This window comes from Brachyistius frenatus, unplaced genomic scaffold (genome assembly GCF_029030835.1).
Source record: "Brachyistius frenatus isolate BFR_SWC_R1_liver_20210118 unplaced genomic scaffold, ASM2903083v1 Contig_8, whole genome shotgun sequence".
Lineage (NCBI taxonomy): Eukaryota > Metazoa > Chordata > Actinopteri > Embiotocidae > Brachyistius > Brachyistius frenatus.
The window spans coordinates 7,668,582-7,681,862 of NW_027210607.1; the positions used below are offsets into that span (position 1 = coordinate 7,668,582).

The 13,281-nt window shown below is 40.3% G+C and overlaps 1 protein-coding gene across 1 annotated transcript; it reads right to left on the reverse strand.

Annotated features, from left to right (window-relative positions):
• Positions 1 to 11,296: 11,296 nt before the first annotated feature.
• On the reverse strand, positions 11,297 to 12,511 carry LOC138615930 (protein Hook homolog 2-like). The gene has a single exon (XM_069689810.1). The coding sequence runs from the start codon at positions 12,509 to 12,511 to the stop codon at positions 11,297 to 11,299; it is 1,215 nt and encodes a 404-aa protein (XP_069545911.1).
• Positions 12,512 to 13,281: the final 770 nt, after the last annotated feature.

A 13,281-nucleotide genomic window follows, 5' to 3' on the forward strand; every position in this document is an offset into this window, starting at 1 on the left:
CAACTAACTAAACCTTATCCCATTTGAGCGTTTTAAGAGAAACTGGTATCAAACATTAGTAAAAACCTGATGAGTTCTTTTAAATTAGAGTATGTTTAAAGAAGAAGAAAAAAAAAGCCCAGTACTTTGCAGATCGAAACTTGCTAGTATATTTCCAAAAGAAAAGGATTTTTGTTTTACTCTTTAAAGTTCTACTGCTGTTTTGCCAATGATTAACAGTTCTATTTGTGTTCATATTTGTGTATGTCATTAACAATTCATGTTAACAGTAGTTAACCTGTTATGCAACTGTGGTAAATATTTTATACATTTTCTTGAGCCCTCTTCCACATGTGGCTTATTGCAATAACCATGAAACAGCTTGGCTCTTCAGTAGTCGATCAGGATGTTAGTCATAAAAGGGGACCCGTAATTGCATTCATTATTGAAATGAGTCTGATCCCAGCAACTTGTGCTGAAAAACAACATACATATCCCACTGCACAGGGGTTGAGAGGAGTCTGTGTGGAGGAAATGTGCCACAAAGTCTGTGCTCATCAGCAATTTTCTGTTTAGCAAGAAGGCTGGTTTCTCCAATTATCAGGGACATTAAACAGTCCAGTATTATTGTTGGAGCAGTTAACAACCACCTACAATGATGGACGCTTTCTGTCTCCTTATTCGAGGCCGGAACTGATCACTAGGGCTTTTGGTTTGCTGGAATATCTGCATGTTGCCAGACTTTCGCAAAATAATTGAAATGGCTTATGTTTCCCCACAAGAAATGAAATGAGAATAAATCCACCTTTACTGCAACACATCCAACTACAGCTTTGCCACTCAAGAGAGTCCCCTGATTTAGACAGTTAGGGGAATAAAAACAATCTGCTTTTCAATATTTTTTTTGTTTCCCCCGTGCTACAGTAAGCATACAAACAAATCTCTGTCACACCGGTATAGTGTGAGCAGCGAGATTGTCCCATAGGGAGACAGGACTGCAGTTAAACCTCCAGCAGCAGGCTGAAGTGTTTCCTCTGGTTCTCAGCTGGTGTCAACACACATGTGCCTCAATTCTTTCACTGCGGCAGAAACCTCAGATTCCCTGCTGATCGTCATGGACTGTTCACACTGCACCTCTGCATCTCCTCTCTGCTTTTTTTTTCCACTTTATTTTCAGTTAACGCCGCACAAAAACACTCTGGTTACTGTCATTTATGTCTTTATGTATACATAGGAAGATAGATATTCTTGATGAAAGCACCACTTTCCTGCACACACAAATAAAAAGTTGTTTATCTTCATTTGACGTTGTCACGGGTGATTTGGTTGGCAAGCTGGTCAGAATCAAGTCTTTATAAAACCTTGTCAAATTAAATACATTGTTCAATCAGTCTTGAGAGAAAAGAACAGTGACAGACATGAATATGCTCAAAGTGGCAGGAGGATTGATTGAAAAGGATTAGACTGTAGAGTCTTTAACATTAACCTACCAAATGATTTTTGTCCTTTTACAAATAAAAACAATTCTATAATTGGAAAAAATGCCATAAAACCTCCTTTTACACGTGCAACATTGATATATATTCAAAATGTTCCCTTAAAGAATGAATCTCCAGTCAATGCATTGATTATATTGAGGTGCTTGTGTAGCAAAAGCTTGGTGGAACAGATTTCAACGTGCCAAAGACCTCTGTTGATTTCCAAAAACTATTAAATATACATCAGTGAGCTGTACCATGTTTCACTGAGTGACATGTTCTTTCATTTTGATGAATGTGGGGGCTGTTTATTTTGAGTCAATCCAATATTCACAATCCGGGTGCCATAATTAGTCACAAGTGTGCCAAGAGCTGAAATGTATCCCCCAACCAAAAAAATACTTTTTCATCCTGTTGACATAAAATATGCTGAAACACTGAGTGCTCAGCTGTTTTAAGAAATAATCAAACCGTTTATTTTTTTGAAGAAATATGGAATATCAACAGCCTTGTCCATCATGTTTCTAAAGTAGCCCAGAAGGGACAAATGAAACACTGGAAAGGATCTTTCACAAGCTTTCCGGCCAACGTAGACTGTTGATACTCTATAGTGGGTTTTCAGGTGGTTGCAATCTGTAATCCTACCACTAAATTAAATCGTATAAACTGCTCCTTTAATTAGAAAATGAGTAAAGACTTAAACTTTCAAGATTCTTCATTTTGGTTGGTGGTTAACTAAATTAATACATATTTTTCATATTCAGATCATAGATTATTAGTGTTATGATCAGAGGCGTTTCAAGATCGAGGTTACAAGCTCAGACCCCCCATTTCTCATCAGGAGTCATTTGTTGCACCTGTGATATTCTCCCTCACCTGGCGGCAATCAACCTTACTGGGACTGGGAGGTTATATTAAGAGGTTGGTTTGGTGCACAGTCTGGTGAGTGTGTCCAGAGGGTCAGAGGGGTTTTTGTTGTTGTTGTTTTGTTTGTTTTTTTACACCGGTGTGGAAGGTTGCCACCTTCAGACTGCCTCAAATTCATATTCTTTCCCCCTTCTCACCAACTCCCAACTTTGATTTTGTTTGTTTGGTTCCAATTCCTTTGTTTTTCAATCATTTTGATAGACTCCATTCCAGTGCCCAAAGGGCCCTGCTTTTTCGCGCTGTTGTTTTCTTTGCATCACGCAGTGCTTCTTGTTAGTTTCCCAACAAGCAACCCGTGTTTAGCAGGTTTTGTGTTTTTAGAAACATAATAGAAATATCAAGCTGTAGCTGCTTTACCTAATCTGTGAATTAACTTACGTTTTGTAGGTTAGAAAAATCCCAGCTGAGCTGAGACATACTGAAGTAGAAAACTATAAAATAACAAAGGATAACCGAAAGACTCTTGAAACATTTGTAGACAGAACTCTGACCTACGACTGTGAAGTCTAAATTTACTAATTGAAATAACCACTGTAATAAGAGTGTTAATTGCCTCAGCTGCATTCAGTATCCTCAGACTCTACACTCACTGCACTTAATATTCATATTTTAAACGGTGGCAACAATATGTTTCGTCACATTAAGGATCAGTTTCAACCAAGCAGCCTCCTCTTCTGCATGAATTTCATGTTGGCTGCTGCTTCGTCAGTGTATTCAGGGTGCACATGGGGGAGTCTGTTGAATTACCCTGCAGTGCTCTAATGCTATCTGAAGAGACCATGAGGTTATCTGAATTAAAGGTAGAGTATGAAAATCAAAAGTCACTGTGGAGATGGGACATTTACATGTAAGTGAGGCTGAACAGCCTGAATAATGAGGCAATTACCTTATAACATCTGCTCATTCAATTACCATTGGAGGAGAGATAGGGGGAGAGAGGGGTTAACAGATAAGAGAACGTCACCAATTCAGCTAATGAAGTTTAATATGATCTCCAACTCGGCTTACAATAGAGCGGTGTTTACTACTGCAGACATTCTTCAGTGTCAGCTTGGTAAAATGTAATAAACGGCAGATAAAGTACTAATCAAACTGGAGGAGAAAACCTTTCAGCTTTGAACACTTCAGTGACTCAGAAGGGGAGCTATAGAGCAAATTTCAAATGGTTTTTTACTATCTTTAGCAGACAAATAGGCCCAGACTCTCCAGAAATTACCTCCTTCTGAGCATCAAAAGAGTGATTTTAGTTCTGTTGTCTACACACAACCATGAGGAATAAATAGTTCCTTGAGAAAAGCTCTTCGAATTACACCGAGTAAATGTCAGACAATTAAAATTGCCACAGTCACAAAGATTTAATTCAGATATTTTAACTTTTTCTTAAATGTTCACATCAGTGCGGTTTTGGCCTTTCATATAAACAGGTGGCAGAAACTTTCATTCTTTTTAGTTTCAGCTGGGAAGGATGTTCCTTCTGGTCTAACTGCAAACCAGCCACAGGCATCCAGAGATTAAAGTAGCTGGAGTCAATAGTTTTTTATTAGGTAGATAAACTTTGCTTAAAATCAGTGTGTCATGTGAAAGGGGCTGCTTGTAGAGATAAATTCACAGAGAATAATCAACCGACCTCGGCAGTTCCCCTTAGCTTTACGGAGCATTTTCATGTCTTTCTGCTCATTGTTTTGGTTTTCCAGTGCCACTTCACTGTTTGCTGCTGCATTATGTGATATTTAGCCACAGGAAGTCCAGTATCTCTCTATTAAAACAGGCAGTAGCTTCATGTCCTGTGTATGGCAATAACAAACAAGGGAGGTAACGTCTTTATAACCAGTTTTCACTCCGATAAACAATTGTCCAGTAAAATTTAGCTGAAAAATATCAGTTGAGATGGAATTGGTGTCTAAAATAAAGATGATAGTGAAACAGATTGACAACAATCATTTATTGGCACTAAAATTTCATGAATATATAATTGTGCTTTTTTATGTTGGTGCTTAAAAAAAAACAAATATAAGGGGCTATAAGACCAGAAAAATTACCAGTACTGAGCACATTTCAATTGGACCATAGTTTAAGATTGAAAAGGATGCATTCCAAAATTGAAGAATGTGTACTGTGTGGTTTTTACATAATTATGTAGCAAAGACAAATAACCCTTACTAAAACAAAAAACAAAAACACATTCTAAAAATGGAAGTGACTAAATTGCTTTTGAATTGCAAATCAATGTGCAGTGTGCACAACTTCGATGCATCTCTAGAAGAGCAGAAATTCCAGGGATGACGAAAACTAAATAAAACCAAGTAGTTTCTTTGTTTCTTTAAGGTCAAATTGTGCATGTTTTATTCGTGTGTGCTCAATATAATCTTGTTTGCAATGACTCACTGACTACATTCATCTAAATAGAGACATTGTTCATACTGCACCATGGAGAGGACAATATAATGTACATTTCAATATGTTTTTCAATCTCTCTTTTCCCCACTTTACTCTACACAAATACCCTCTTTCCCTCAGCGTGGAAAAAAAGATACTGCAGTTGGTGTTAAATCTGCTGACTGCACTATCACTCCACTATCAGTGACTGCTCCCACTGCAGCTCCCCCAGAGGCAGCTGAATTAATATGCGACTGAACCTTACAAATTTATGGTATTTTAAGGTGCTATGGTAGAATAAAGCTGCGAAGGGAATGCAAAGTGTCTACAGTCATTTGCATTAGGGCTTTTAATTGGTCTCTGTTTTAGGATGAAGAAATAAAAGTGGAAGTGAAAGCCTGTGATCATAAAATCTGTTTTAGGCTGGTGTAAAGTAAGAGCAATAACAAAGACGGAACCTGGTCGCCCTATTAAGCAGCACAGCGGAGGAAGAAAACATGAGAGGAAGGAAGGACGAATCGGAGGAAGGGCTGAGTTTTTATTTCATGTTGTCTTTCTCTCTATAAAGTCCCTGAAGTGCTTTGGGAATTTCTCTCTTCATGAGTCTGATGTGCACTCCTCATTATGCTGAGAGGAGCCCCATAGAGCAGGCTTTGGAACAGCATTGATTTGGGGAGTGGTTAGGGCACAAGAAAGGCACAGAGCGAGAACAAAAAAGGTAACTAAATAAACAATCCTGTAACAGGTAAGGGGATGGTGGTGCAGCCCATCAAAGGAAAATGGGAATAAGAACAAGACCGACGCAAAGAGAGTCTCTGTTCTTGTATAGGCTTTATTGCTTTTACTCTGTTCCTGATAGAGGAGTAGTAATAGTAGTCTGTAGAGATGGCTGTGAAATTTAAATGTAATTAATGCTGTTTTAAGGCATTTCTCCCCCACCTTTCCTTCTTTGATGGTGCAGTATAATTCAGTGACGGGTATGATCCAAACAGTGTCAGGTGTTGTATTATTTTGACAGATATCCTCTCTACTTACTTACACCAGAGCAATAATAAACGGCACCCCCTGAGCTCTGCTGCTCACATCCTGGCAGTGCCTTAAATAAGAACGTATGCTATAGGAAGTATTTCACAGTCCCAGAGGTAGTGGGATACTATTTCCCCCCCCATCATTTGTTGTCTTACTTTAAAAATCCCCCATAAATGATAAAGACAATCTGCAGTCAGGGTACACTCTTTCTGTCAAGGCTCCACTACACAACTTTGCAATTTGGTGGTCCCAACAGACAGCAGAAGACAATAGTTTTAGAGGACAAGCTGGACTATATTTAAACATCCACATGACATAAACATCTTGTTGATGGACATGATAAAGAAATTATATCTTGCATCTTGCAGTAAATGTTGCTAGCTGCAGCTGCTGCTGCTTTTTGGGTGGGGATGTTTTTGCTGCCACCAAGGTTCAATTTGTCAAAAATTAAAAATTAAAAAAAATATCCCACAAGCGATCATTCCCACAGTTTGACTTTTACTGTGCTGCTTTCAATAAGGTAGGAGGGGAAATGTTATGCTTTGCAAAATCATGGTTCAGGCAAATGAGATGAGTGTGTTTTTCCACATAAATCTCATCTGGAGCAGAGCCGGTGATGGTCACTGGGGGCTAAACAAGTTAATGTTATCCAAGGCTGCACCTCAGACATTTAGTCTGCTTTATTTCATAAAACGCTTGAAGCAGCTCAAACAAGCACACATATAAAACATCTGTCATTCAGAAGGAGTCTTTTAAGAGGATTTCTGGGCTCCAAATATAAATACTTTATGAGTCTCACAGTCAGATGTATATGGCTCTCTGGCTTGCAGCCATACTGCTCTCAGTGTTCTAAAAAGGGTGAGGGGTGAGGAAACACTTGACATTATAAAACCCAGTTTAACATTGAATAAAAACACTCACCATGTCACCCGAGCAGCTCTACTCTGTTGCACCAGCCTTATTCGAGTGCCTGCATGGGCAAACAGCCACTGTGGACAGGGCAGGTTCTACAGGAACAAGACAAATGCACTTGCATGTTAAGATGAGGAGGCAAAAATTAACATGGCTGTTTGAAGAAAGCATTTAATCAGTCAACTGTCTTTGGATTTACATTTTGTTGAGTTTTTATTTTGTATCAGTGCATTATCTATTTTTTTCCATGAGAATATTAAACACATTTTTTGAGAAATTATTTGTATTCCAGTCTCCTGTTTTTACATCAGCTATTTAGGCCATTTCTGTTTCCAAAGATCCATTTATTTTCCCACTAATTTCTAGTTTTTAACAAACTTTTCACTGCATTTCATATAAATTTGCAAACATATTCTTCCTGCTTTTTAGTATCATAGAAGAATGAATAAGACCTAAGAGAAACAGGAGTTTCCTGAATGATCCTTTGAGACTACAAGTACTACTACTACCACCACCCAGAACTCTATAGCAACAACCCAGCAACCTACAACAACCTAGAGGTGAGCGATATGACCCTAAATCACAATATGCCAAGGTATTTCTGCGATAACTACAGTTTTGATTATTTGAAAAACGTAACAGTTACACTGTGTAACGATATAACGTTACACCAATGAATCCCATTATTGCCTTTATCAAAATTTAATCGTGAATGATACGGCACACCCGAAAGTCACATCACCTCGGCTACAATATTGAAAATGTTAGAGACCATCTCCAAGTCATTAGCAATGAGCAACAACATTTTAACCCAGTGGCAAATGTGTTATTTGACCATTTTCAACAGAAGACATTTCAACATATCACAGGAGATATAAAGTACAATAAAATCATGGTTGAATTCCATTTATCTGTTTCACATGCTGCTCAATGACGCACTGTAATGCCTGAATGGGACACTCGTACGTAACTTAGTCATTGTTAATGTTCTTAGAAAACACCTGTGATTTTCTTACTCTGACGAGTCCAAACATCTGCTGTGGAAAATGGCCCGAGTTTGCTTCAGGAAACGTTTTGTCCCCGTTAATTAGTTGCTCCACAGCCGACTGCTGCTTCCAACGGAGCTGAAAGTTACTGAGGAAAGAGATGAGGAATTTCCTTGTTTTCTCCAGAGCTCTTTAATTATGTATTACTTCACACACAACTAGCTTCATCCATTCTGCTTAAAGTCACTCTTTTAATTGGGGCTTTATATAAAATAGGTGAATCCACAAATCATGACATTATCGGTGTTTGTCAAATAAATGTCCTCTGGATCCCTATGAGATCATGTCAATGTAGTTCGTGTTTACTCATTGATTAGTGATGGTAAAGCTCGCCTCACTGAATTCAAACAGCTCCTCAGAACAACTGCTGCTGTGTAAGGTTTCATACCTTAATTAGATGCTCTCCATCTCCCACACACCATATGCCAAAAATGTATACGTGGGTGGATGTTTGGTTGCTTTGAATACGTAAGGCCACCCTCATTTCCTTGCAGAATTTATTTACACTATACTTTGACTGTAAACATAAATACTTGGCATTTTAGTGCATCTCAACTTTACCAGAGCATCACCAGGTAGACTATAATATTTTATCTTAAGGTTTTTGCTGAAACAAGGACACTGCTTATGTGCTCATGGCTTTAAGAGTAAACTGCTGTTTTTGTTCCTATTGATCAAATTGCGTAACACACAACAAAGTGGCCACAAATCAATCTTATCTTTGTAAATGGTTACCATAAAGATAACAAGATAAAGGAAGCACGGGGTGAAGATGTGTCAAATACTACATTAAACAATGCAGAAAAGAAACTGGAGTACTTGTACTGCCATCCCAGAGTTACATTGTAAGAATTGTATGTTAAGATAGGGGCTGTTATTAGTCCTCAAGCTTCCGGTATACGGCTGCACTCTGCTGGTGGTAAATGACTACTACAGATTACAGAGAAAATGTATGACGCTTGGAAACCCATAATTCTGTAACTATATCAATCAGCAGTCACACATTCATTTTGTGCATCATCAAGTTACTCCTATCCCTTCATTTCTAATCAGTTAAACCTAACCAGTTAAAACAGTGATTTAATTAACTCCCAAAGGAAGCCTACTGTTTATTAGGGGTGTTTTAATCTTCATACTCCTTCCCACATATTACATAGCTCATTAAAAATAGCTAGGCTGTTTTATCTTTATTGGCACATCCTTAGCGAGATGTTTATTGTATATGTATACATGTATTTTAACGCATGATGTTGCCTTATATGGCTCTGATAAAACATAAGCACACAAAAAGCTAAAAGGAGGATGACAAGGGGGTGTTTTTGTTTTCATTTCAACTCCCTACTTGCGGGTACTTTGCTCCAAGCTTCAGTATTCCCACCACATACTTCCTGAACCATCACTTTCCTCTGCCATCTCTTGTCCATTCAGTCGCCTTTTTGCGATGACCACATCGTCAAGTGACTCAGAACACTGTCGGCCGATGCCACCGTACTTGTCAGTGTGAATGCACTTATTTAGTCTACACAAAATACAAAGACGACCCAAACGCACAGCACTGGAAAGTAGATATTTGAGCAAATTACAGACTTACTCACATATAGTACAACACTTTTCAGGCAAAGAAAAAAAACTTAGAAGCTGGCAAAAAAAATCAAGTACTCAAAAGGAAATTTGTTCTTTTTGCCAGCTTCTAAAGGATCACATGGGAGGAGCTGTAAAACAACGAACTCACACGGCGGAACAAAAAACACTAGAGCAGGAGAAGCAGAAATAAATACACAGAGTGCTGATTGGCTAATTAGACACGGATGATGACGGTGAACCGGCGGGAAATTAAAAAATAAAATCACGTAGGCAGAAAGTAAAACAAAATAGACACGAGAGGTGAGTGACTTCAAAATAAAACAGGAACCTAAACAAACTAAAAGGCATGTGCCACTTTCCTCAGGTACCTGAGGTCAGCCCTGCCTCCTATGTGGATTCTCCAGCATCAACGTCGCAGCAGGAGTCCCGTCCCCCTCACTGCACAGTCTCTGATCCTCTCCTCACCACACACAGACTTCAGTTGACAACCCAGCTCTGACAGCCGCTGTCTGCTGGAGGTGGTGGCTTTTAAGCAACCGGGAGACAGTGGCCAGGTGCCTCCAGTTGCTCTGATGGCTCCACAGCCCATCCAGGAACCAGTGGTGCTGGAAGACATAAAACAAAGCAAAGACAGCACACAAGCCCGAGTAGAGGCCCCTGGGGCCGTAACAGAAGTGAAAAGGTACATCAAAGAGCTTGAAGTACTGTCGCAGTACAGTCCTATATGGGGAAAGAGCAGATGCTGTATTTAGAGTGTGGGCGCTAAAAGGATTAGAAAAAACATTCAAGACCTGTATCTACCCAACACAGGCAATATGATGTCATTTCTTCTGCTTCTTCTTCTTCTTCTTCTTCCTCCTGTTGACAATATTTGGCATCCAGTTTATTGGTGCATTACCGTCGCCTTCTGCTCCGAAGTTTGGACGAGATTAATATTACATAAAAAATTTATTAAATTCAATTATTACACGTTATCCTTTAGTCCTACTGTAAAATCTCTCTCCATATCAGCCACGCTACCTCCTCATTATTGTTTCCATTGTAAAAAAATAAAATTTAAAAAAAAAGTATCAGCAGTAACTGGTCTATCTAAACTTTTTGAAGTGGCATTGTGATTTTATGATAGGATTATGAGGCTAAAAGGTTTTCTGCATCATGTGCAGGTGAAATGTCGGACACAAAGTATGAATTTGTTGCTTACAAGTCATATAATAATAATAATGTTTGCATAATAACCACAATATTTGCAGTCGTGGCATATAACTTGCCTTATAATGAAAACATCCATTGTACTAAATCTATAAATGACTGTAAATAATCTGCAAACATATACAAAACAATGTAAAAAAAATAATAATAATAAAAAAAACAAAAAAATCACCTGCCTCTACAGTGTATTTGGGTGCAGGCTTATATATTTGTTATGATTCTATTCTTCTTCTCTGAGACTTCACAGCGTTTCCTTGAGGTGTATTACACTAACTAAATACTAAACACTGTACCGCCGCACTGCCTCTGTGCTCTTTGACAGAGGTCCTCACAAAGAAAGATGTAACAGAAGGTGTGTGTTTTCACTGATCCTGCTTCTGCTTAAGATGTTTGTACTTGCGGCGATGTGCTGGTGACACGGGTTTCTTAAGCCGTCTCCACAGAGAGACTTTTGGTTATTTCAGAGACTTTCACTGGTGTCGAGATCTCTTCTGGAGTCGAGATCTCTTCTGGTGTTGAGCTGATGAAGATTAATGATTTATTTAAAGTGGGTCTGTTATTGTTTCATGGGACTTTAGAGGTGAACTTTTTTTCCCCTCAAATACGCTGCAGCATCTTTTCTGCTGGTGTGAACATTTTTTTTGGAGGGAAACCGGAGCACCTGGAGAAAAACCCACGAAAACGCCTTAACCCTGAACTAAACACTAACTAAATACTAATTAAACACTAACTAAACACGTACCAGTAGGTGTGTTTTCACTGATCCTGCTTCTGCTTAAGATGTTTGTACTTGCGGCGATGTGCTGGTGTCACGGATTTCTTAAACCGTCTCCACAGAGAGACTTTTGCTTTTCCAGAGACTTCTGCTGGTATTGAGATCTCTTCTGGAGTTGAGCCCTCTTGTGGTGTTGAGATATTTTCCGGAGTAGAAACCGTTGTAAAGTTATCCTCAGGTGTAGACTCCTGTAGGACAAGGTCAGGACTGTGGTTGCCGTCTTCCTCCGGTTCAGAGTCCTCTGAGATGGTTTCTGTTACGTTGTCCTCTGACGTGGACCCTTGTGAGACGACCTCGGGCTGGTGGTTGACGGAGTACTTCAGCTGCTTCGTTAACTCCTCCACCTTCCTTGTCAGATTCTGATTGTCCCCCATCTGGGCTTTATGCGTGGTGGACAGTTCAATGTGGAAGTTGTTCTTGTCCTCCAGTGTCTTTATCAGCTCCTTCAGCTCATCATGAGTGACGTTCTCCCTGCTGGCCTCCTCCTGCTGGAATCTGATGTTCTCCAGTTGTGTCCGGAGTTGTTCAGCCCTCAGCTCTTCCTTCAGGATCGCAGACACAAGCTCCCCTTTGCTTTTCTCCATGTCATTGAACTCAACCAGACGCTCATGTCTCAAGTATTGGATGACGTCTTTGTGCCATCTCACCTCCTTTTCATAGCAGAGTCTCGTGTGCTGTTCCTTTTGCATTTGCTTCTCCATCACACAAATGATTTTCCAGTCAAAGTATCTGTTGTTGTCGGCCGTTTGACTCCTTCTTTGCTCCTCTAGAAGACGGTGATTGATCCTCTGCAGGGCCCTTTTATGATTGTCCACCTTCAGTTTCAGATACTCCACCTGTTTAGGATCGTTTTGCGGCGGTCCTGTCTGAACAGAAGTAGCAGCGTCCTGGGGCTGGACGTCTCCCTGGACGGCCCTCGCCTCTCCTGGCTGGGTGGAGGGTTCCTCGTCCTTGTTGCTGCTGGCTTCATGGAGGATGGCTGTCAGCTGGTCACACTTCTCCTCCAGAGACTGCTTGTCCACCTCTTGCGCTTTAATTTTGGTGGACAATTGAAGGCAGGAGTTGGTCTTGTTGTCCAACTGCTTTTTCAGGATCTTCAGCTCATGCAGTGTCTCGTTCTCCCTGCTGACCTCCTCCCGCTGAAGTTTGATGCTCTTAATCTCCCTCTCGAGGACGTCAGCTCTAACCTTTTCCATCTGAAGTGCACACACGAGCTCCTCTTTGCTTCTCCTTGCGACGCTGGACTCAGCCGGATTGTCAGCTTTGGAGCTGAGTCAAACCTTCAACAATGTCTTTGTGCCTCCTCAGCTCCTGCTCACTACAGAGTCTCAGGTGTTGCTCCTCCTGCAGTTGTTTCTCCACCATGCAGAGCCTTCTAGAGTTGTAGTGTCGTTTGTTCTCTGCCATTTCTTTCATCCTGTGCTCCTCCCGTAGACGGTCATTGGTCCTGTCCAGGGCTCTTTTATGGTTCTTCAACTTCTGTTTCAGATAGTCCACCTCAGAAATGCTTGGAGGCGGTGTTGGCTGAACAGAAGCAGGAGCAGCAGAGTTCTGGGGCTGGACCTCGCCTTGATCTCTGGTGGAGGGCTCCGTGTCCATCTCATTGGTTTTGTTGCTGCCTTCAGGAATAATATCTGTAAGCTTCTTCAGCTTCGTCATGGCCTCAATTTCCTGGTCAATGTGTAAGCTAAACTGCTCCTGAGTTACGGTTGATTTACTTTGGATCTGATTCTGGTTTTGTTCCATTTCTGCTTCTAATACAATCAGTTCTCTCCTGGTTGGTTGTTCGCTAATTATCGAAGTCACTTTCCACTGTTCTTGAGTCTCAAATGCTGTGTGATGTGTGCCTGTGCTGACGATCAATGCGTTCTGACGGTCTGAAATTCTACTACTAAAGGTACATGGAAAGTGGGCGTGGCATTCTTAAACGAATGCAATTGTGATGTCACGGGGTGTCACATGGGTA

Excerpts from the sequence above, each read along its gene's own strand:
- LOC138615930 (XM_069689810.1), bottom strand. The coding sequence starts at position 12,511 with ATGGAAAAGGTTAGAGCTGACGTCCTCGAGAGGGAGATTAAGAGCATC.